General features: G+C 42.8%; 1 protein-coding gene across 1 annotated transcript; it reads left to right on the top strand.

Moving 5' to 3' along the window:
• Positions 1-1,158: 1,158 nt before the first annotated feature.
• Positions 1,159-13,610, top strand: LOC129593133 (uncharacterized). The gene is made up of 5 exons (XM_055489322.1): positions 1,159-1,233; positions 12,339-12,396; positions 12,473-12,616; positions 12,674-12,790; positions 12,858-13,610. Exons 3-5 carry the CDS (start codon positions 12,577-12,579, stop codon positions 13,169-13,171), a joined length of 471 nt encoding a protein of 156 aa, XP_055345297.1. The 5' UTR covers positions 1,159-1,233; positions 12,339-12,396; positions 12,473-12,576; the 3' UTR covers positions 13,172-13,610.
• The last annotated feature ends 12,517 nt before the right edge of the window (positions 13,611-26,127 follow it).

Below are 26,127 nucleotides of genomic sequence, written 5' to 3'. Positions count from 1 at the left end.
AGTGAAATATAATTACTTTTCAGTGGATATTACTAGCTGCTCTATTCTCAATTTATTTATACATATATAATCATGGAAACTAACAGGTACGATGGAATATTATCTTCTTTATTACTGTACATTATGCCTGTAGTGTGTAATCAATTTTGACAATTATTTGCAGTCTACTGCGTGCATGCTTATGCGTGCGTGCAGATCAACTGGAAAAAGTCCGCCAGGGTCGCTGCAAAATTTTTTCCACTGGAGCCAAAGCCACATTTCTGTTAACGATTACTCCGCTAATTGCAGAATTTATGAATTTCTTGTACACGAAGTAAGTGAAGCAAGTGTTTTTAGTTTATATTACGTTGTAACCCATGCTGTATTTGTCATGTGTACATAGTTTCGGGGCTGCTATAAACAACGAGGGTTTGAGTGGAAAAAGTTGGCCCGAACTTCTCAAAGAATTTTTCCACCTTGTCAACGGTATGGCGTAATTTGCTGATTCCGCAGTTTCCTGATTACAAAAATTATTATTATATGCTTATATGTTTGCTCAATGCTTTTATAACAAAAAAAAATACATTTCGTAATAAAATCTAATTATCATAATTAATGAGTAATGTATTGTACAGTATTGCACTGTATATGTAGTATGTACCAGATACTTTTAAGGGTAAACGTTCTTTACATTTCTTAATAAATTTAGCACTAATGCTTTGTAATGCCAGGTAACAGAAATATGCAACGATAGCTTTTTTTGTAATTTTATTTACTGCTGCATTTAGGTTCCTAATAACAGGCGCAATTCGTTTTCAGCAGTATGAAGAGTATCAGCATCTTTTGCACCTAATAAATTAATTTTTCCAGAATGGAAAATCATCGCCGTACAACCTTGAAGCCGGACTCGCATGGCCGGAAATATTTCAGGTTCAAACATGGCATCAGCTTTTGCTCTTATTGAGTTGTATAATTTCTCTAAACTAAGAAATTTCCCAAAATTGAAAGTGGCGACAATGTTAACAATTCTTGGATTCTTTAACGATGCTTTTTGATAGCCGTATTTTTGCAGTTTCCGGTAATAGTGATCCAATAACGCGAGAGCATCACTGATGGACTTTGCACCATTAACTGTGATCTTGCCGTTGCGGTACACTTGGCAGTGCGATTTGTAAGGACGAATGGAACGGAGAAGAAGCCCGGAAAATTTATGTGGTGCATAATGAGAAAGCGGAGCGCGTTCGGATAAGCTGGGTAAGTCAATTGCGCAGCCAAGGTCAGCAGTTGCAACAACGTTAGTTATTTTCGCCATTCAGCCAATTTGCAAATGTCTCCGCTTTTGAAAGCGTTGTTTGTGGTAATGAAGCAAGCTCCTTAAACTTCGGGCACCCAATGTCTTCAAGATTAAACACTTCAGACAAATAATTTTCCAAAATCTTTTGCTTTTCCAATCCTTTGGCAAAAAACGTCAATCGCGCAGGTCGTTCACCAATAAGCTCCAGCATATCCTGAATCGCCCTGGCGATGTCCAAGTATAAATAATCTCCACGATTATGCCAGACAAGTCCGTGTGAGTGACGCGATTGGCTCCTAAATTCAACGCGGTAACGATTAAAGTGGGATGGAATGGTGAATGTGTAGCACCTGCTAACACTAGTTGGGCAATCACAAAATGCCAGCTGTTTTATAAGCCGTTGGGAGCCAGCGATAAACCAATCAATATCTAAGACAACCCTCCGCTTTGAAGTCTCCATTCTGTTATCGGTACGCTAGCAATAGCTCCGCCCTTTGGAAATGGATTCCTTAAATAGGTATCCGCGCACGACAGCTGATTTGAGATTCCGACTACCCGCTTCAGTCCTTGTTGTGGGGCCAACGACTTCGGGAAAACGACATATGTGTCAAAATTAATTATGGAGCGCGATAAATTATTTGACCAACCATTTGGACGAATTATTTTGGTGTACGGAGAAATGCAGCCAGCCTACGAAGTGCTTCAGCGCAAAGTCCCTTGGATTGAACTGACAAAAAATATTCAACAAATTGTGGAGGATGAAAATTATTTTGATGGTAAACAAAATATTTTGTTGATACTGGATGACGTGGCAAGTGGTTTGGTGAAAAATGAGCATTTGGCTAAACTCTTCACTCAAAAGTACACCATAAACGGCTTTGTGTATTTCTATTATTCAATAACCTATATAAACAAGGGTCTGCTATGCGAGACGTGCATCTTAATGCACAATATCTTATACTGTTCAAAAATAATCGTGATGTGAACTAAATCAAGATTCTAGAAAGGCAGACTGGTTTAAAACATCTCAGCGGAGCTTACGAGGAAGTCGGCCAGGAACCATTTCAACCTCTCATTTTGGATATGAAACCGGACACACCTGCCTATTTAAGGATTCGTTCAGCAATATTACCGGGAGAGTTGACTAAAATTTACATTAATCCACATACGACAAACTTGCCCAAGAATGTGTGATCAGATTTTAAAAGACTTTGCACCGTTTCTCCTTACCCTGCGATCGCTGAAACCCAAGCAGCGTCGTTTTCTTTTGGAAAACATTTCGAAACGACAACTTCGCTGTTTTGAAGAAATTTGTTTGAATTTGGTAAAGAATTCAGTGCCTCTTACCACCGATCAGCTAAAGGTGTGTCAGCGTTGGCGTCGACCATTAAAGCTGATTGCCCTCAAAAAATATCCTTTACGAAGCAAGAGGAAATTTTATTACAGCGCGGAGGATTCTTACCTGCGGTTCTACCTGTATTGGCAGCTGTTTTGGGAACTGCCTTACTGAAATGAAACCGGAAGTGCATTATATTGTTCCCGCGAGCGAAATGAAAAGACTTGCAAGTGACACGGTTGGTCGTATTGTAACGGATGTCCAATTACAACAGCAGCCTACTGAAGTTGTGGATATTGTAAAACTGGACGATTTGATGAGAGATATAATTTCACGGAATACGCTAAGCGAATGGGAGAAAGCGGAACTGTTATCAAGAAACTTGGCTCGCTTTTGGCGCTGAAAGAGTCGGCGTTCGGCCCTGACCAAATGGTTATTCTGCCTCCAGCATCTGTGCCCCCATTCCAGTACAACTATTAAAGAAGCCGTGGGTACCCCTAATATGCCTGATCGTATGTTAGATGCTTTCCTCCTATTCCACCTGCACCCCGGCAAAACGCAAGCGTGCAAAGCGAGAAGTATTTGATGAAAACACTTTACAAATCGAAGGTCCCATCGGTTCAAGAACCAAACCCCAGTTCAACTGGATGACTATTAATAACAAATGAGTGGTGGTGGATGCGTTCCCTTTTCTTTGTCTTTGGGTGAAGGTATGACATGGAACTGCACATCTAGCTGTTGCGATGGATCAAGCAGTAGCGACGACGAATACGATGGCCAATCTACTGCTACGACAAGCGTATCTGAACCCTCAGCACCCGGGCAGCTTAACAGGGATTCAAAAGTTTCGCAGCCACTTTCCACAAGCACCAAACTATCAACAAACGCGGGAACAGCTGGAGCATCTGGATCCATATACAGTCCACAAATCTCGACGCAAAAGGTTCAAAAGAAACCCCGTAGTTGTCTCAAACCTAGCGGAGCAATATCAAGCCGATCTGGCAGACATGTCAAAATATGCGAAGCAGAACAAAGGATACCGTTGGATATTGTTTGTGATCGACGTCTTCAGCAAGAAAGTGAGCTGTCAACTACTAAAGAATAAAAGCGGTCTAGAAGTAAAACTTGGGTTGGAAAAGGTGTTTGCAGAACTCGGAGCTCCCATTAAATTGCAAACGGACAAAGGTCTTGAATTTTACAATAAGGATGTTAAGAGTTTTTGACAGCCCAAAAGGTTTTTTGTTCTCTTCTGAAAATAAAGCAATCAAAGCATCCTTAGCTGAAAATGGCATACGGAATCTCAAGAAACGAATATGGAAATTATTTCGACACCGACAGTCTAAAGTGTACTGGGACGTTCTGGGAGATTTGGTAAACAGTTACAACAACGCAATTCATTCTTCGCATAAAGTCACGCCTAATGAGGTTAGCTAGTCCAATTCTCTGCAAATATTCAATCGACTATATGCAGAATTATTATTGGGAAAGCAGAAAAAGCCAAAAGTACAGCGTAGGTGACACAGTACGAGTAGCCATCGACAAAACACTTTTGAAAAAGGATATGAGTCAACATTTAAGGAGGAAATTTACAAGATACACCAAGTATTACCACAACAGCCCGAGCCCCTCTACGTATTACTGGATGAAGACGGGGACTTAATTCGCGGGAAATATTACGAAGCCGAACTCAGTCGTGTCAGAAATGGCTCATAATAGCTTTTATGTCACGCTTCCATCTGATGCCTGTATGCAACAGTTCCCAAAGAATAATGCAGCTGAATGGACCACAAAGTTAAAGAGCGTGATATCGCTACCGGGACAATGGGAAATGGCATTGGTGGAAATACAGTATCCTAATTCAATGTACAATTTACCCAGTCCCCAAACGTTGCACGTTGACCAAATTACTTCTATGGATAGCAACGGTGTTTTCGCTATGGAGAGGGACACAATTACGGTACCTGCAGGGATCTATGAGAAAAGTGACATCATTAATTTTATCAACAGTAAAGTACCACGGTTAAAGCCATTTCGCGATTCTACAGTGAAAGAACAGGCGGCTTTCCAACTAGAATTATTTGCAACCGAGCCCAAGCTCAAAGTGAAATTTCCCAGCGTACGTGTTTTTCTGGATTCTCCTCCCTCATCTTTGCATCTATCCCGTATGCTTGGATTTAAAGAACGACGATTTTCTGCTGCACAGTCTGAACAATATGAAAATTTTTTAATGGAAAAAACGAATTTTGCTTCCGCAGCTACAACACTGTCCGACCAGCTGAAAGCCCTGGCAGAGTTGCAACTGTTGGAGACGTCTATAACAATGACAGCAGATAAGCCCGTAAATATGCACATTAGGAACCAGTCAATTTTTGTCTACTGCAACAAGTGCGACTACAATATTGTGGGCGATGAAACTATGCAGCTTTTGCGCGCTTTCCCCATTAAAGCAAGTGTTCCTCACTTCGAAATTGTTTCCGAAAGGTTTGAGGATCCACATTATTTACCTGTTTTATACGATCGACTGGACACTATTGATATCAACATTGCAACTGATCTCGGAGAAGCGGCAATTTTTCAGACTGGAAAGTCAATGGTAAAGCTGCATTTCCGCCCCATTCAGTATTACTATCGCTAAAAAATGCCCGTAATCCTCTTTGAGCCGTCACCATCGTTCTATCTGGATTTATTTGCGGGGGCCGCCACGGGCGCTAGTAGCCAGCACGGCTATGGAGCCGTCATGACACGCTATCGCGGGAGTTTAATGCAAAATGGCAGCGGATTTATGCTACCTAATTTCCTGCGCGCAATGTTTAGTAAATTAGCGCATTTTGCTGCCCCGGTTATTAAAGCAGCGGCACCACATGCCAGAGCAGCAATGGAAGCAGCAAAGCCCCACTTACGCGACGCAGCGACAACAGTTTTAAGTGAAACATCCAAGAAGGTAGGAGAGAAAATTTCGGAAGCGTTAACTGCGCAACCTCAACAGCAAGGAGGCATCAAACGGCTCAAGCAGCAGCACAACAGGACAAAAAAGATAAAGAAACCTTCCTTCCGACTTAAACGGCTTAAACGGATTCCCCCAAGAGAATTTGAGGACGCATTTTAAAATGGCTTTTATTTTGGAAGGAAGCGTGCCAGCTATGCAGGTCGAGTCGGATTTATTCTCCGTTCCGGCCACTCTAGCGGATTTTGTGCGGACAGAAGAAGAACGCATTCTACCAACATCAGGGCAAACAGAAGAAATTAGTTCTGGAGAAATTTCCTTTACATTCCCCTTCAACGTCGGCGCTGCTAGTGCTACCGGAAATTACGCTAGAAATGGATATTGCAATCAAAAAGCAAATTGCAGGACTTGGTGCGGCTACGCATATTGAAAACACGGATCTGGTAGCACCAGTGAACTTGATTGCGCATTCTATATTCAGCTCGGTAGAGGTAACAATGGCCAACCGCCTGATAACTAATTCCACCCCATTATATGCCTACCGAGCGTACTTGAAAAATTTGTTGGGGTACACACCGGCTGCCCTAAAAGCCAGGCAACAAGTGCTGGATTTTATATAGACACTCCCGGGTACCTAGAAGATCATGCCAATAACGCTGGAGAAGTAACGCGAAAAGCTATGTTTGTGACCAACGAGTACGTCCCGTTCAGCGCCAAATTATGTACGGACATTTTTCAGCAGGGAAAAATTTGATCACCGGTGTACCGCTACATGTGCGCCTCATTTTGAATAAGCCGGAATTCTACCTGCGTTCATATGCCAATCTTCCAGTGGATACCTTTAAAGCATACATTCGCAATCCGCGGTTGTACGTCAAACGCTTTGTGCCTAATCCGGCATATTTGTCTGCGCTTACTGCCCAGTTATCGACAAAGACTGTGAAATACCCTATTGAGCGAGTGTGTATGCGTGTTAATGATATTGGTATGATTCAGAGCACAGTGCTGGCTAATTTACATATTGGAGCAGTACCCAAATGTGTTTTTGTGGGATTTGTAAAAAGCTCGAGTTTTCACGAGCTGCGCCGAGGTAATCCGTTTAACTTTGAACATTTCAATCTCAACTATATAAGTGTCGAAATCGACGGACAGTCGTATCCCGCACAAGCCTACCGACCAAATTTCGCCACGGGTGATTATTTGCAATCATATGACGGTCTGTTGGAGACGCTCGGCCGCTTGCACGCACCGGACGGGGCGCTGCCTTTCGACCGTAAAGCATTTGCGGAAGGATTTGCTATTTGGGGATTCGATCTGACACCTTCACGGACAGGCCAGGGACCGATGAGCACCGTGCGCCAAGGAAATCTATCAATCCGCCTGCAGTTCGCCGCCCAATTAACTGAACCAATTATGGCCATTACGATGATGGTGTGCGATAATATTATTGAAGTCAATTCACATCGCCAGCTAATTGCAGATTTTACAGCGTAAAAACCTAACGTAAGTGTTGTAAGACTTAAAATGCCGTGTTGTTGCCTGCGCGGTAAGCTTCAGGGTCGCCAGCGGGGTGGGCGCGCCGTCGGCCCCTTTGACGCTGAAGAGAATCGTGATGGATGTGGAATACTGGCGACCGAGCGCTTCGCGCTCTCGGTCGCCCGTTGTTTACAGGACAAAGTGTAGAAAAAAAAAAATTCAGATTTTATTTTGAATGCAGATCGGCACTAAAATGGACACTGCTGAAATCGACCACGTGCTACGTTCAAGTACCGTGACGAAAGACGCTTTTATTGGTGTATTTGCTGCGGACATGTTACCACCGTCCCTGCCAATGAAGCTGCCATGGGCATGCGTTGTCAAATACTGACGAAACTGCAAAGCCAGGCTCGCACTGGTTGGCGTTCTACCAGGACGTCCCGGGAAAACTGGAATATTTTGACTCTTATGGTCACGAACCGAGATTTTACGGCATCCATATTGAAAGTTTTTGCAAGAACGCCGAGTTAGTTATTTCGCAAGCGCATCGTTTACAAATGGAATGGAGTACCGTGTGCGGACAGTACTGCTGCTTTTTTATTCTAAAACGATGCTCCGGCGAGTCATTTACCTCTCTTATTCATTTGTTCACCAATAGCAAATCGTCGAATGATCGAATGGTTTGTGCTTATATTAATCAATATTTTGATTTGAACACTGTAATTCGTGATCGCTCTATGATAATTCAGTCTGTTTTCCGTCAAATAATGCAATAAAATCTAACCATCCAAACCCTTACGTATGAGTGTAGGTGTAGTTACTTTGTACCGCAACAAATTGCAGTGCAACAAAATATTACACTACAGCAACATTGCGCTGCCATGTGGATGTTTTGTTTCGAAATATAAACAGGACATCGCATTTTGTACTCGTGGTCTTGCCAAAAACATGTGCTTCATAGCAGTTTTTCCTTACTGCATCTATTTCTATTTGGCGAAGCAGAATGGTTTTTCGAATTGTTGTGGACATCAAATGGTATAATCGTAATGAGAAGTCAATTATAACGGAACTGGCAATTAGTTCTGTTGATTTCCATTGTCTATATTACACCCGATTTTTGCTTCCTCCGGATAATTACATTGTTAGCAAGTACGGCATCAGTTCCACGAATGTCGATGAAATATTTGTTAAAGCTTTCTCGGACCTGGAGATTCAGATAAATCGAGCGTTCAGAAACTATCTGCAAAACGTTAAAGACCCCCTAAGCGTTGTTTTCTATGCGAAAGGTTCAGAAAAGTGCGGTATTATCCAGGATTTATTAAAATCTGATTGCATCAACTTGGACTCGTTAGGCTGCCCGCGCTTTTCCGATTTATGCAATGACAGATGCTACAGTCCCAACAAAGCACAGGCTTACTCAAACTGGATGCTGACTCAGTATCTAAAAGTTCCAAAAATGCTTGCTTTGCCGCATGCCGATCCCCGACACTGGCGTTCGTCATCATCGACGATGGCGCAGTCGAATTTCAAGACCAGATCTAAATTACTATTCGGGTACGTGCTCAAATTTTGATGTTCTTTTTAAAACATTTCTGACAAGGTTTACGAAATTGCAGATGAACAGGGTAACAGGTGCTGCATCCGTTGTGGAGCTGTATTCATTTCCGGTGAGGACCGCACTGAACAAAAAAGGATCGCGGATATTAACATGCCTGACATTTTTAGCGCATGAATCATTGAGCGATCTGTTTGGAAATTCAGATGATAACAAAAATGCTGTAGCGGAATTTATTCATATATAATCTGAGTATCTTGGGTGCATCTTTGAGACTAGTAAAATCACGTTGCCAGAGCTCGTCTTTACGATGACGCAAGTACCTGATCGTGTACAGGGCAACTCTAACGCCTGTACTAGTAACCCACAGTTTGCTGATACCGCACTTTTCAATCATGATTATGCTCTTCTTGATCATAATTATACTGTACCACGAGCTGATCTGCCAGCTTTGAATATAGCTGACGAAGTCGATCCAGACTTGAATGACATTAAAGATTATTATGTGCTCGAAAATATCGGAGCAAAATATTCCCAGAAATTTTCAGTTTCGTTCGAAACTTACAAATGTACAGTGACGGGGCTGGATAATCTATCGTTCAAGTATGCTGTTAAAACGATAACACTCGTTTTGAAAGATATTCTGGAGAGTGTGATTGCTGCGATTCCAGCGCATAACCTGGTGCGAATCCGCATGTATCAAAATGCTCTGCAGTATCCAATTTGGATGCCACCTATTCGGCGGGACCAAATAACAATTGAACGGTGGATGACGACAATAAGGCGGATTCTAAACTCTAATCAGGCTTTTCTGCTAGACGAATCATTTGAACTGTCAGTCCAGCACACTGATTTGCCATCCGGATCATGCAGAAAAAATGTATCAAAATTGTTGCAGCGGATTTTAGACAACAAAAGATGTATTACCCAGATTCGAAATACGGACTGTTTGTGTATGGCCAGGGCTATAGTTGTGGCACAAGCGCATGCAGATGGCGACAAAGAGCTGTACACAAAGCTTTACCGAACCAAAAGTTGCAAGACCAGAAGACAAAAGAATTATTGTTGACTGCCAACCTGCCAAACAGAGAATTCAACGTGCAAGATATTCCCGCTTTGAAGAAGTTTTACCGAATTATCAGTTTATTGTGGTATCTGTGGATCATGGAAATTCTATCGTCTACTGCGGCGCCTACTGCGAAAAGCGAATTATGCTGCTGCATCACGATCAACATTTTGATGTTTTAACATCTTTACCGGCCTATTTTGAGCACCACTATTACTGTTACCGTTGCATGAAAGGCTACGATCAAAGACAGTATCACCGCTGCGAGTTCAAGTGCCACCAGTGTTTGTCTGCAACTTGCAAAATGAATAAGCAAGAAACCATACACTGTCTGGACTGTAACCGCGATTTCTATGGGCAAGATTGTTTTGACAGACACCAAGCTGGGAGCAGCACCATCTGCGCAAATTTTTTCATTTGCCGTGAGTGTAAAACCTTTGTCTCTATGGTAAATCGCCGTATGAAGACCAATTACGATACAATTCATGGTGAGGACAATGACCAGGACCACGATATTGCTGAGGAAATCGAACTAGATGTTGACGATCAGCAACATCGATGTGGTGAGGTTTTTGTGCGACTTGCTCGTTATTCTATATGCCGGAGGAAAACCATGTGTGTTATATGAAACCCGTGGAATTTACGGATAAAGAAAAGGCCAAGCACCATAACGACAAGCTGGCATACTTTGACCTGGAAACATATCAAGACGAGAGTGGAGAATTTAAAGTCAACCTAGCGGTGATCGCGACAAAAATGAAAAATTTATTCTTCCAGAAAACGGTAATATTAACGGCGACATTTCACAAGAACTTGGCGATTTCATTTTCAGTGAGCGTTTCCGTGGCTACACATTTATGGCGCACAATTTGAAGGTAGCGAAAGTCAACACGTTAAGTAACTTCTTTATTAAATAAATTGATAATTTATTTTTCAGGGATTTGATGGATACTTCATTTTGAATTATCTCGTGAAAACGGCGTTATTCCACGTCCGCTTATTTTCAACGGGAGCAAGGTTATGCAGATGGACGTGCCCAAACTCAAAATAAAATTTCGTGACTCTATGAACTATGTACCATCATCGTTAAAAAATTTTTATGAAAGCATTTGGTTTGCAAGAAACCAAAGGAGATTTCCCACACAAACTTAATAAGCCTGAAAACTGGAATAAAATAATTGCTTGGCCCGATCGTCATGACTATGGCTATCAGTCTATGAAAAAGAAAGAACGAAAGCGCTTCATGAAATGGTACCGCAAAGAGCGACGCCGTCCCAGGAACAAATTCGACTTTAATGCACACTTTATCAAGTAAGCTAAACCCTTATGCTATTTACAGAATCGAACTTATCCGATTCGTTCTAGGTATTGCTCACAAGATGTCCTCATTTTGCAACAAGCGTGCGAAAAATTTCGAGCGCTTTTCCAACAGGTAACCGATGGATTATGCCCATTTGCGTCTGGACTAACCACACCCGGCATGTGCAATTACTTTTGGAGAGCGCGAATGCTGAAGGAAAACCAAATTGCGTTGATCGGCCCTCCTGGTCAGGGCAAAAAGTCATCTGTCAAAGGAGAGCGTTGGCTACGCTGGATTGAAATGGAAAATGATGTAAAATTGCAAAAAGAGCATCGAATCGGTCACTGGACTGTGGATGGTTTTGATCGGGATACAAAAACCGCTTACGAGTTTTTAGGTTAGTCAGCTCGATATAAATGTTATCGATCACATTCAAAACGCAATTCACCTTCAATGTATTGTGCAGGATGTATGTGGCACGGCTGCAGCGAATGCACAACAAAAAGCACGCTGCATCCCTTTCTGAAACGGCCAATGGAGGAAGTCAACAAAGCAACTGCCTTACGCCTTGAAGCTATCAAAACTATGGGCTATTCCGTAGTTTCGATCTGGGAACACGACTATGATAGCCGGCTCACTACTGACCTGGAATTTCAGAAAATAATTCAGTTGACCGGTATTGAAGAACCTATGCACCCCGAGACGCATTTACTGGTGGCAGGACAAACGCTATCAAGTTGTACCACAAGTGCGATCCTGGAGAAAAATCTATTCGCTCGACGTTATCAGCGAATACCCTTATATTAACAAAATCTACCTTATCCGGTGGGACCGCCTGTTATCATTACTAAAGATTTTCCGCCTGTGGAGAGTATTTTGGAATAATTAAATGTCGCGTCATTCCTCCACCGTCGTTGTTTTTACCGGTGCTACCTTACAAAACTGATAAACTGACTTTTCCTTTATGCGCTAAATGCGTGACGGAACGCGTAAACGAACCATGTTCTCACGATGATGAGGACAGGGCTCTGGAAGGAACTTGGTGCACTCCAGAAATTCATCGAGCATTAGAAGTTGGCTATCGTATCGATAAAATATACTCGGCTTGGCACTATCCAGAACAAATGCAGTATTTATTCAGAGAATACATTGACCTGTTTTTGAAGCTGAAAACGGAAGCTTCTGGATATCCACCACAGTGTCAAACGGAAGATGAAAAAGACAGATATATTCAAGAATTCCTTGCTAAAGAAAATATTCTACTGGATAAAAGAATATTGCGAAAAACGACGCATTGAGAGCTCTTTGCAAGCTTATGCTAAATAGTTTTGGTACACATGTGAACTTATTTAATTTGTGCATGTTCATTATTTTTACGCTCATTGCAGGGGAAAATTTGGTCAACAGGAAGACCGATCCAACACGGATATGGTGGAAAAGAAAGAGGTATTCCATGATTACTTGTTTTCTAACAAGTACGAAGTCGCCGGGTTCGATTTGGTCACCGATGAAGTTATGGCAGTTCAATACCGCTCCAAGAAGGACTACATTGCGACGAGCAAAAAGACCAATGTTGTTATCGCAGCTTTTACGACTGCGTACGCACGGCTACACTTATTAAAATTCATGGAAATGGTTGGAGACCGTTTGTTATACCACGATACAGGTGAACGCGCGAAACAGTATTATCGGCAAATTGCTCATCCACTTCTTTATTTTGCAGACAGCATTTTCTACATCCATAGAGACGATTTGCCCGATCCACCAACGGGAACGTGCTTGGATGATTTGTCCTCGTCTTTACAGCCTGACGAGTACATTGACGAATTTGTAGCGCTTGGTAAAAGAATAATTATCTAGATAATAATATGCGAGCAACTTAAAATGTTAATTCTTTGTTGTCCCAGGACCAAAAAGCTATGCTTACCGGACAAATACTGGATGTGAAACGATAAAAGTCAAGGGATTTACATTGACACGGCAAGCGAAAAAACAGCTAAACCTGGAAAGCCTGAAAGAGATGCTACTGGAAAGCCTGGCACCACCGGACCAGCCAAGCGGAATTACCGTGAATTATCCGTTCAACATAACACGCAATAAGCGCAAGCTGGAAGTTTCGTCGGCGGAAATTAACAAACGATTTAAACTTACTTACTCAAAACGTAGAATTGTTGACTCTGATTTTAACACTCGCCCATGGGGTGATGTTTCGATTGAGTAAATCATCAACTTCCAGTGCGGTGCAATTGTTAATTAAAGGTCCTGACACTGTGGCTTGCTCCGAAAAATGCTTCCAGCAGTATTATAAGAATTAACATAACAATAATGCAAGTCCCCACCACGGCTTCGCAAAAGTTTTTTTTACACACAATGCGCGCCATTGTAACAAAAGTCACTTGTTTTTTTTTTCTAGATTTTATGCGTTCCGTGGTGCCTTTAATACTTACTTCCTCCCGAAAGACTGTAATTAGTTAACTATTGTATAAAATTTTAACTACATATATATATATATATATATATATAGTATTATAGTATGCACTATGGACATACACTATACAATTGTGATAACTCATATTCTGGAGTTGGGAGCTGTAGTCATAAAGTCCAACCGGGAATTGCAGCTGGAAAGTGCAGCTTCCAACTCCAGTTTATGACGTAACCGACGCCATTTTATGTTTATACAATATACTGTTTCTTCGTCCACATAGCAAGAAATTATTGCTAGCTTCTGTTCGGTCGAAATGCGCAAATTGTTTTCATAATCATACCATCCTGTATTTATAAACATTTTATTTATTGCAATAAGGGTTACTTTGAGTTAGTTTGACCGGAATTTTTTTTCATATTATGCTCGTTTTCTGTTAATGATTGTTGATCGGTGAAGAACAGATCTGCTAGAATTTTGGAAAAGTTTTAATTTTTTGTGGGACGAACCCATTCGGCATCTTTGCGGTTTAGCTTCTCTCTGCATAAGCAGTAAAAACCTTGGGAACTGACAAAATTTTCTAGAAATTGTTTAACCGGTGCTTTACCGTTTGCGGAAGGTGCGCCGGTTACGCAAAGAATGACTTTAAGCTGGCAGAAATAAAAACAGTCAAGGCTAAAGTCGGTGTACAAACAAAGCTCCCGGGAGAACGATACCATCTACGCAGATTTCCTGCCGACAGTGTTGTTTTCATCGGCTGATTCGCACATGCACTCGCAGTATATCACTTGCGACCGTCAAAATTGTGTATTTTATTGCACTGAACTGAGTTCGCCTTTTTTCGTACGTCTCTCTTGTAACACCGGGTTCCGTGCAGTCCGAGGCGGCGGCTGCCCGAACCTGCACCATGTCACAGCAGGTGTCGCGTCCCGTCGTTTTCCTGTTCCCGTGTTTTCGAACGTTCATAAACGGCTTAAGCCGACTATGTTTTCTAGCGTCGTTCAGTGGGATGGTTATCACGCAGCGTACTGCCATCGCGCTGCAGATTCTTCCACCTCTTTCTTCTCCGAATGGAACTACGTTTTATTTCCGTTGCGCTTTTTCCATCTCATTCTCCCTCTTCGGGGGCCGCCCTACGCGCCGTCACGCGTAAGTGAGTAACACTGCCCGGCCTGCGGATGGAATATGCAAAGATTGGATATCTGAACTCTGGACTGGACTTCCGCCCCATCGAGTTGCCCGTAATTCATGGAATGCCACCGTGTACCAAAATTATCATTTGAGACACAACAACGGTATATGATTCCGCCCTCTGTCGTCGCGATGCCTTGTAATGCATTCTCGCCGAGCGATCACAACACACTTATTGCGTTACAGAATAAGCTAGTCGGGGTGTGGGATGCTGCGACAGCATCGCGTCGATGCATTCCACGGGCCGACTAGCCGAGGGCGCTGCTTAGTCGTAAAATCTACCTCTGTATAACGAAAAATTATACGCCATGAATGACGAATGCCAGAATGGACAGCTGTTACGTCCATCATGAATAAACCGTCTGGTCGCCAACAGCGGGTCACAAATGTGCGTTGTACAGGTGCACGACTACACGATGAATGTCGATGATGTCGAATATTTGGTGCAATACCACGTAGTACGTATAGGGGGAATTTACCTGCTGAGGCCAGCACTCCCTGTACTTGCTGCCGTCAGCCGGCTGGTGTTTTACGTTGTGGCTAAACATGGTGCTTATGTACCGCGCCTGATTTAACCGTAGGTACTGCCGTAACGTCGCACTCCAGGCGGCTGACGGCATCAAGTGCAGGGATCGAGTGCTGGCCTCAGCAGTTAAATTCCCCCTATATTCCTCCTCCTGCATGTCACACACCTACGTATTTTTCAGAAGTGGCTCGATCTGTACCAAATTATAAATGCTATTTTGTTGTGGTACTTGGTTTGTACTCAGACTATGATACTTAATAAAGGTTAGCTGTTTAATTAAAAAAAGAAAGCTTGAAAAACAAGTTAGTACTGTAGTAACTGTACTTATTTCCTTATATCAAGGTCGGGTGCACCATCATGTATTTATCATGCATAAGATTAGGGATCACTAATTTACATTATTGTAATAATACATTTACTCTTTTTTTTGCGATCCCTAATTTAATATAATGTAACTAGTAGACCCCGCGCAAAATGCGCTATTGCTGCACAATTGTAGTCATACTGATTTCTACTACCCGAGTTAAATGAAGTGCAGCATGTTGACTGTTGATTCTGTGGTATAATCGTTACTCAAAGTTAATAGGCCGTTATGCTGAAGTTGTACGGTACAGGTACAGTGCCACTGCATTTCTACTCCCGTTAATTTATAAGACCACTTACTTTAACTGCCAGTTTATTTATAAAACTTCGGAAAACACAACATTGCGGGTATAAACACCAGGTCTCCCGCGTATATTTCCTTGACCAACTTTCACTTTTATATCGGTAAATGAGGAAACTCTGGAAAAGGCTACATAAAGCTGACCATGAGAAAAAACGTGTTCTGGCAGATACAACCCTAATCGCTTTAGCGTCTGTCCTTGTGACTTGTTGATTGTCATGGCGAACGCTACGCGCACAGGAAACTGCTTCCTCTTAATACTGAAGGGCATAGTCGGATCCGACGTCGTAAGGATCACACGGGGTAAAAACACTCGTTCTCCGGCACATTCGCCGGTTAAAACCTCCACGTCCAAATGGTTGTCATGAATGCATCGTACCACCATTCTGGTCCCGTTTACTAAACCTGCCTTGCCGTTGAAGTTCCGAAGGAGCATAACTACAGTTCCTGGCTTCAAAAACAGTTCATGCGGAGGCAGTCCAGCAGGTGTTAAGCTGTGTATGAATTCCAAAGGTTAATTGGTAAAGTCGTCTGTACTGTCTCCTTCAACCGAATCCACACTGTAATACGACCTTCCATTCCCAGGTAGCAAATTTTTTACCACATAATCGTTGATTTCTGCGCAGTGGTCGTTTTTCGGTGCCAATATAGCGCAATTCGCTAAGGTCACTACATCAGACGGGTCGATCATCTGGCCATAAACTTCTCTCACCAAGTCCATCGGTGATCCTTCAAAGACACAGTCATCGGGTACCTGAATCATTTCTTCTTCGATCTCCGGAACGGTTTGCAGTCGTCCTTCGCCTATCAAATATTCCATGGTTTTACAGATATTTCTTGTGACAAACTGTATCTTAATTCGTTCAGTTTATGTAGTACATACTACATATTTGCAGTACTTTGGATCTATCTGTGCATTGCCGCAACAGTTTTCATTACCTAACTCTAACAGCCATTTGCTAAAGACCTGCTGTTCAGGTCCAGTCCGCATATTAACTGATAACTTCCGCGTAGCAATGCAAGGCCACAGTGGGCTTAGCTTGATACTTTCCTCAACAATCTTTGTGCGTGAACCATGCCGTACCACCGGAAGAACTTGTCGAAAATCGCCACCAAATACTAACACTTTTCCACCAAAAGGAAGATCATTTCTTGTAAGGTCACGCAAGAGACGGTCCAGCGTAGTAAGCGCATGTTTAGATGCCATTGGGGCTTCGTCCCAAATAATTAAAGCAGCATTTAGTAATCGTTGCGCTTCTGGGGAGCACGGTTTCATACTCGAGACTGTAGATTCATCGAGATTCAGTGGAAACTTAAATGCGGAGTGACATGTGCGGCCGCCCTGAAGCAGTGTCGCTGCAATCCCGGTCCACGCAACAATGATCACCGTCTTTCCTTGTCCTCTCAATATGTGAGCTAAACATCGATACACGTATGTCTTTCCAGTTCCACCGGGACCATCGAGAAACCACTGCTTTGGGCCAGTTCCATTTTCTATCGAATGCAGCACTTCACAAACAAATTCTTTTTGTTGTTGGTTCAGAGTTGACTTCAGCCTTTCACCGTCTGCAGCCTCTTTCTCAGTATTATACTGATCACAAACACTGTCGACAGGGAGTGTTGGGCACGGTAATCCTAACTGCTGGCACCTTAGTCCGTGCTGAATCAGGACGCACTCAATGTCCCACATTGCTCTGTTTTTACTTTCTTCTTCTGAATAAATACGTCGATAATCCTCAATTAATTGTTCTTGATGTGCATCAAAAAGCGCGTTAGGATCGGTGGGCACACAAAACGCACAAATGTACGCAAACATGTTCCTCAACGCTTTCGGCATGCTGGACAGGCTTGCTTCGGTTAAACACGCACTCCATTCGGCATCATCATCCAGAAGGCAAAGAGCTTTGGCTGCTTCTTCCAGAACGTAATGTTTCCAGAACGGCTCTGCTTCCAGAACGTAATGTATCACGTAATATATTTAATTTTTCCACTTTTTTACCTTTCACATGCAGCAGCAGTAAACGCAGGAAAAACCTTTCTCTGTCTGACGGTGATACTGCGTACATGCGTCCGATTACTGTATCCCCACCGCGTTTCCGTGGCTGCCACTTTTTTCCTCGGACGTCCCAAACAAAATGCTCAGGAATATCGATGTAGTGCATTTGCTTTGCAGCTTCACTTTCTTGGTTGAGCGCGAAGTAAGCGGTTAGGATGCTGTTGGACATGGCTGCTCGTGCTGCTGCGGAAACTTCATTTCCTTCCTCAAACACAACGCTCTGCATGTTTTCTAAGTGAACTGCCAGTCGTTCAATGCTGTGGGATTGCTTATGCATTTTATTTTCATTTAGTCGCCATACTGCTTCTGGAGCGCTGACGTACCGAGCATTAAGAAACGTATCAATTTCATCCAACGTCACAGTTCCGGTGTTTTCAGACGGAACCCGCTGCGTGATCTTAACATTCGCACAGTCGTATCCTTTGTAGACGTACTTGAATAAGTATTTGACAGACTTTACACTTGTGCACACTTCAACGTTGATATGGGCGTTGAATTTGCAGGATAACCATTTGTTGTACGGAACTACCCATTGATTAGTCACCGGCACTTCATTAATTACTACTGTCCTTCCAGTATCTCTTCGCTGGTAAACAGGGTATCCGCTCACATTTTCTTTGGTGACAGCAGCAAACTCTTTTGGAAATCCTTTGCTGCATTTTCCATCTTGCATACACGGAGAATTAGGGTTGATAGTTCCACATGGTCCGTGCACCATTGCTGTTCGCACAATGTCAAATAGCCGTGGACAGCTCACAGGATCGGGAAATTCAGCAGTGACAATTCGGTCAATGTCTTCGATCTCGCGAATTTTCGAATCAGAGTCCAGGATCAATAATATGTGAGCGTGTGGCAGTCCACGTTTCTGAAACTCAATGACATAGACATATGCTGTGACGTTCCCAAATATCCGTCTCTTTACCACGTCTTGCATGAGCTCGTCCAATTTCAACTTGAATACCCTAAACAGCACGCGTTTTATTGTACCTATGCACTAAATCATGCAATACTGTATTATAGAAGTATTATAGTACTTGTATTCAGTAATTAACAAAACAGTTGCGCCGGTGCAATTCGATAAGTATACATTATAGCTGAAAATTGCAATTAATACATCAGCCTTATTGCAGATGCACTGTTACTTTGTTTTAAATATTATTAACGCATCGCGCATTACTTTGTACGTAGTTCTTATAAATTCGTTATTGTGCACTGTTTTAAAAGTAACGGCAAGTAACGCTTACACTTTTATTACTAAGAATTTTGCAAATGGAAATCTTTACATCTTTACAAAATACAAACAGCTACAAAATTGTATCATCTTAAGTAAACCTAATCACATTACCTCGCGATTAGATCTGGGCGATACTGAGCTTGCTCCCACTTTTGTAAATTACTTTTAATTTCCGGCCACTGAGGGTTGCAAGTAAAAGTGATGAAGAGATCGGGTTTCCCGTATCGCCTTACAATTGCCATCGCATCTTGGTAATTTTGCTGCATATTTCGGGGACTGCCGATGAAAGTAGAAGGTAGAACAACAACTTTCCCAGCAGCCGCGTTGTTATTAGTGGCAACACTGTTGATATGATCCAACAGGCCGGCATACGACTCCGCGCGCAGGTGTTTCTGATTTAGTCGAATAAATTGCAATCGACTTCCTTCTACCTTTACATAAGCATCCACCACAAATTGCAAAAACAACTTTCCCGAAGCATGTAGTAAAGTAAATTGGGAACGGACAGCAAGTCGGTACGAATAAAACTGCAACTGGGTGACTTTAACGCGATGTGCTGTTCTGCGTTCTGCTTCGTGAAATAGCTCAGGATGCCAACCAAATTCCCCTCTCGGAAATAGCAGGGGATAAACCATTGGGTCGCAGTGAGGGCTAAGAGGAGAAATCCGAGAAAGCCGCCCCTCTTTAGGATGAATCACGATGTCGCGATCTGCTGGAGGTTCACCGTTAAGCGCCACAAAAACGACAGCAATTTCTCCGCATCGCGGGTCATTATATCGCCGCGGGTCACTTCCGTTAGCTTTCAGGAACACCACTGATATATCGCGCATTTCGGGTGGAAGTCGGCTGTTTCCCATTAAGTAGCTCATATGAAAAAACAGGTTAGCATACGGATTGTGGTTTGCAATTATCTGTTGGAGTCTTGCCATGATCAAGGGGCTGCAGTCCGCATTTTCGTCTCTGCTAAGTCGCGCATTCAAAGCTTTTTCAGTGTCCAGAAAGTACAAACTGCTATGACGTTTTGGAACGTTGTCTTCGGGCATAACCGCTCCAATATAGTGGTGCACTTGTCCATGGATGCGGAAAGCATATGGGCCGTATCCAGGTGGAGGAGCAATATTGGCTCCAAAGGACGCAAAGGCATTAGCACAATTAAACTGGCGGATGTGCTCAAGGTAGTTTTTAGATTCTGTGGTTTCTCCAGTCACCAGCGCAGTCAATTCGTCGGGCACATTCAGCGGGGCAGAGATACTTTTCCATCGTGACAGCACTGGGAAGCCCTTTCCGTGCGGAAACTGAGAGCCAAACAGAACCGGCAGGAAATGTCCATGGGACCAAGAAAATGTAAAGGGGCGCAGTCTTCAGTTGTGAAGTTTCTTTCTGCTTTGGCTGAGTAGTACATGTATTGTTGGAAAACCACCCTTTGTACATGTATGCGGTCGAGAGCCGCGTTTTGTATACGTGTGCGGTCATTAGCCATATATTTGTAATGAATATCGAATAACGATATTCAGTGCGGTGTATATGTGTAAGTACGCGGCGGCACCAGTTGGGCGGGTTCGAGTCCAGCCCAACTGGTCGGAAGGTAACCGAGAAATATAAACACGGCCAACATTTATTGCGTGAATACACTATCTTAATATCCATTATAGCGACACTGAGCAATCAGTAAATGGTCGTTAAGCGCACGTGCATTACCAAAACCAACGCTACAAATCGGACATACGAAACATGTATCAGAATCAGGAAAGAAAGCTGTGTCAGTATGTATTTCATGCGTGGTTACGATGGGCGCAGCTACCATAGAAGTCTCATTGGGAATCGAGCGTACGGTATGGCAAGAGGTGGACATTTGATGACGTAGCAGCCAACGACTCTGCACGCGGCGTTGGCAAAATGGGCAAGGCATAACACTGGACTGGACATGTTTTTCTTTATGGTGGCGCTTCATGTCATGGTAATATGTATAGGACTTTGAGCACTTACTACATGGAAACTTCTTAGACTCCATGTTTGTAGAAAGTACAGACGAGGTAACTTACAAAAATCAAAGTAAAGGTAATTTGCGCTGCGCATGCTTTTAAATAACCTGGACTATTCCATCAGTGCCGTGCACGGAAAACCAAGTACGGTTGCTATGCGAATGGTTGCTTGGTGCCATGTACCAATGGTTGTCGAAAGGAAACCGCGCACCATGTACCACCAGGTTAATATAAACAGCCAGCAGTAACTCTGACACCTTCGTGTTTTTGTGAAAATAAAGTCGGTATTCAGCAACACTTAGTTTTTCGTCTTATTTAACGTTAAAACCATGTCGTTTTCCTCCAAAGTTAATAGTGCTTATGAGCATTTGTGTTCACTACCGTTAACAGCCACAGCTATTAACCTGGACGGCCGGCGTATTGAAGTTGTTAATGGACGTCGTGACTTCGAGACGTTGCCTTGGTTTCCAAACTTACATACGCTTAGCATGAGGAACTGTGAGTTATATAACTTGAGTGCCTTACCATACCTCCCGAATCTTCGTACCCTGGTGTTGAATGACAACTACTTGCTAATGCACGGCTGCCTGTCCCGTTTATCCGAAATGTGCCCCAATCTGGAAAAGCTCTCCCTGGCAGACAATTGGTTTGGTGAGAAGCATGCGTTCCTACCGCTGATGGACCTGCAGAACCTGAAACACCTGGACTTGTTTGGAAACCCGGTCTGGGAACGCTACTGGCCACGGTACACACCGCAGCTTTTCTTGATGGACTATTTTTGTAAACGTTTGGAATCGTACAGTGTTGATGACGATATTGTAGACACGTACTAGTTTATATGGGTTGCTGTAATAATATTCTGAAGATCACCATATTTCAAATATGTGTTTTTTTGACATTATTATTTTGTGCTGCGTGTATTTCTAGCTGGTATGTGCCGAATTAAGTATTAAAAAAAAGTGAGAACAAACTGCAACAACCGAACAAGTGATATTTAATGAATTAGCAACGCTTAGTTACTCTATACAAAAAAATCTTGAGGGTGAAAACAACAAAAACAACAGGAAACAGGTTAATGAATTATAGCTTAAGTAATTCGATATCTCGCTTACAACTACGTTGGAAATGGCAGAAAAACTTGAGGTATTTGTAGGAAAAAAACAGATAGCGGTATACAGCGTTACATGGCTTACAGTACTTGCACAAAACATCAGTTAGCGCCGGTGTCGTCATCGCTGTCCGAGTCGTAGAAATCTACCACGTGTCTCTTGACATTTCGGAAGTTACGGCTCATGTAGACTTCAAAACGTAGGATGTTGCATACGTCATTATCCTCAACATCTAGGGATACCAGCTTTGGTAGGTGGCGCAGCGGCTCCAGCTGGGATGGGAAAAACACAAAGTTGTTGGCAATTCCCAGACGTTGCAGTTCAGGACATGTGTGCTGCAGTACGGTAAATTCATCCAGCTGGTTATCATGCAAGACAAGGACACGCAATTTCGGCAGTAGCGGAAAACCCAGGAGGCTGCGAATGCCACAGTCAATAGCGCTGAACTTTTCCAGTTCTTGAAACCGAGACAATTCGACCCAGGCATCTTCCTGTACACAACGACCGTCTAGTATAATTTCAGTAACGTCGGAATTCAGAGTTCGGAGATAATCTAAACCGTTAAGCATTTTTGACAAGCTAGGCATGATTGTTTTTAGAAAAGTGTATGAGACAAACGAAAACGCACTGAAAGTAGCTACTGCATAATAGTTGTACTTTCGCAAATATTTGGTACCTGACACCAAGCACGTTGCTTGGTGTTAAACACCGGTACCTGGCACCATGTACCCTTTGGCAGCACGTAACGTTTCCGTTAACGTTACTGCTTTTAGTTGTCCATAAAACCAAAGTATGAGCATGAGTTTCATACAAGATTTCTCATCAGATACCCCAGTTTTACGTCCAGAATACCGAACATTTGCCTCGCGCCTGCAAAGTTTTGAGGTGTGGCGTAATCGTCACCCACATCATCGAGCAGGTGCAGTTCTTTTAGCTGAGGCTGGTTTTTTTTTTACACACCTAATGCCGTTCATTACGCAAAGTGTTTTTCTTGTGGGCTGGAGCTGGTGTTTTGGGAACGTAGTCTCGATGTGTGGTATGAGCACGCTCTGAGAAGCAGAAAATGCGCGTATATTTGCGATGTGCGTGGTACCGGTTACATTCAAAATGTGGCTCGATTGAATCAACCATCGCAACCGACCAATGAGCTTGAGTGGGGTGGATTTTGGTTTCCATATTTGTGAAAGGTAAGAAAAATTGAAAATAAGTAATCCTTTTTTATTTAAGTACTACAATACCCACCCACCCTAATGTCGAAGAGCTCCCGAAAACGCGAATGTCCGCTGTTGTGCACGTTGTGTGGATGGCTTTTGATGCGGTGGTGTTCGGGATCAGCGGACAGATTTAGCTTTCGAGATTTTTACCACAGGTGGCTAGTTTATTTTAACGGAATGGTCGTTGTTGCGGACCTCAACACAAAAAGCTCCCAGCAACTGTAATTTGCGGACAAAAAACATACCTTCAAGGTTAAGATGATGAGTGACATATTACCTACCAGACCGAGCTATCCCAATTTACAAATTCCCGCGGTTTCTGCTGCTGAATGAAGATGTGAGTTATAGCGAGTTATTTCGTATCGTTTGATTCCAATGGTCGCTTTGTAATACTTTTCCGATTCCTTCAATCACTATTAAAGCGGCAAAAACTATGAAGAATACTACATACAAAATAATTAGCAAAACTTTTTCACACTTTTTCTGGACACCTGAGGTGTCCGGAAGCATGTGTTGTATACCCGCCATGTTGTGTATGCTTAATGTTTATCGTTAACCTTTAATAGATTCATAAAGGATTTTTAACTTTTATTGCAGAAACCGTCATGAATTTGGAAAAGCGTCTACGAACGTTTAATCACTGGCCTCTAGCAATTGTTTCACCGTATTCATTAGCTGAGGCTGGCTTCGTATACACAGGAATTGACGATCGAGTTAAATGTGTATCCTGTAATGCTGTCTCGCCCAGTGGGCTATCGGCGACAATCCCTTGTTCGAACACAGGCGAGTTAGCCCTGGCTGTACGTTCGTGGCGGGTATTAAGGAAGAGGATGTTTATGTGCCTCGAATGCGACAGTACCGGGACCGGTTTAGTACATTTGCCAGTTGGCCTGATCATTTAGCTCAGCACCCTAAAGATTTTGCCAGTGCTGGTTTTTTTTCTCTGGAAATGGGTGACTGTGCGCAATGCTTTTCATGTGGGCAACGCATCGAACGTTGGGAGACTGATGACGATCCGTGGACCGAGCATGCAAAGTTTTCACCAGAGTGTCCGCACCTAATAGAGCAGAAAGGTCAAGCTTTTATCTCCGACGTTCAACGCCTGCATGGTTTGGAGCGTAACAGGTGGATTTTTGAAGAAGACGAAGACGATCACGACGAGTACATTGTTATGTCAGCGTTGAACAGTGGGTGCCATTACACGCATATTGTGCAAGCCCTAAAAGAAAAGCGTCAACAACCTGTCAAACGTTTTCAAACCGTCGAAGAATTAAGAGAGGCCATACAGCAAATCAAGGATTCGGTGAAGAAAAAAGCGGAGAATAATGAAGAAAGTGATCTGTACAAAGAGTGTCGAATATGTATTGCACAGAATATAACAGCGGTATTCGATCCATGCGGTCATGCAGTATGTTGTCTGTCTTGTGCAGTAAAAGTTCAAAATTGTCCCATATGTCGAACTGGAATTAGAAAGGTCATCAAGCTGTTTTTTTCATAAAAGTGAATATTTAAGTTTGTGCATGAAGCAGTGCAGTCCATTGCCTGTAAGATGTATAACACATTAAAAGAGTATCCGCGCTTTTGCGCACCGTTTGGTATGTCCGTCTGCGGTCCTACAATGTCGGGAAAGTCACAATTTGTTTTCTCTTTAATCGAACAACGAGATCATGTTTTTGATAAAGTACCAGAAAAAATTATTTACTGTTATGGGGCCTGGCAAAAAAGCTTTGAGACTCTCCAATCTACAATCCCTATTATTGAATTCATTAAGGGTTTGGACGAACTTTTCAGCACTTTGGAATTGCTTGATACAAATCGGCAGACGTTGGTGGTCATCGACGACCTGGCTACCGACATTTGCCAGGATGTGCGATGCGCTGACCTTTTCACACGTGGCATTCACCATAAAAATGTTTCAGTTATTGTTCTACTGCAAAACCTATTTAAGCAAGGAAAAAGCATGCGGGATATAACCCTGAATTTGCAATATTTGGTACTTTTTAAAAATGTCAGAGATGTTAATCAGATAGCACTTTTGGCTAGGCAAACGGGATTAAAACACCTTGTGGATGCCTATAATAAAGTTACTTCGCAATCCTACCAACCGCTTATATTGGACTTAAGGTCAACCTGCCCAGACTATTTACGGATACGCTCCCATGTGCTTCCACACGAACAGATGAGGATTTATTTGCATCGCGGTTCTTCAGCACTTCCAAAATGTCTGAACGCGTAAAATCTTTGGCGCCATTTATAATAACACTGCAGAAACTGAAGCCACGGCAGCGACGTGTTTTGATGAGCTATATGAGCAAACCCCAGATGAAAGCTCTGGAAGAGATTGCTGTCAATATAGTCAAAAATACAGTCGCCCTTTCCCCATCACAGATGGACAAGTGCAAACGCCATCGAAAAGCATTAAAGCTAATTGCTTTACGACGATACCCGTTGAAAGAGAAGCGTAAGATATTGCAGCAGGGAGGATTTATTGGAGCAATTTTACCAGTTCTCGCGGGAGTCCTGACTTCGTTAATTGGAAATGGATGAGTACTACATTGTTCCTCGACGTATCATGGAAGACCGAATGCATGAAAAATTGCAAATCAACAAAGAACCGCCTGAAGCTAGAGCAGTTGTATCCTTAGATGAGCTTATTGCCAAAACGCTTCACCGAAACGATCTAAACGAATACCAAAAGGCCGACCAACTAACAAGCATTCTAGAGCGTTTCCTGGCACTTAAGCAGAAAGCCTTACCGGACGAAAATCCTCTGGAG

The sequence above is a fragment of the Paramacrobiotus metropolitanus genome, unplaced genomic scaffold (assembly GCF_019649055.1).
Source record: "Paramacrobiotus metropolitanus isolate TYO unplaced genomic scaffold, Prichtersi_v1.0 Parri_scaffold0000060, whole genome shotgun sequence".
Classification (NCBI taxonomy): Eukaryota; Metazoa; Tardigrada; class Eutardigrada; order Parachela; family Macrobiotidae; genus Paramacrobiotus; species Paramacrobiotus metropolitanus.
This window is presented reverse-complemented; position numbering and strand designations above follow the sequence as displayed.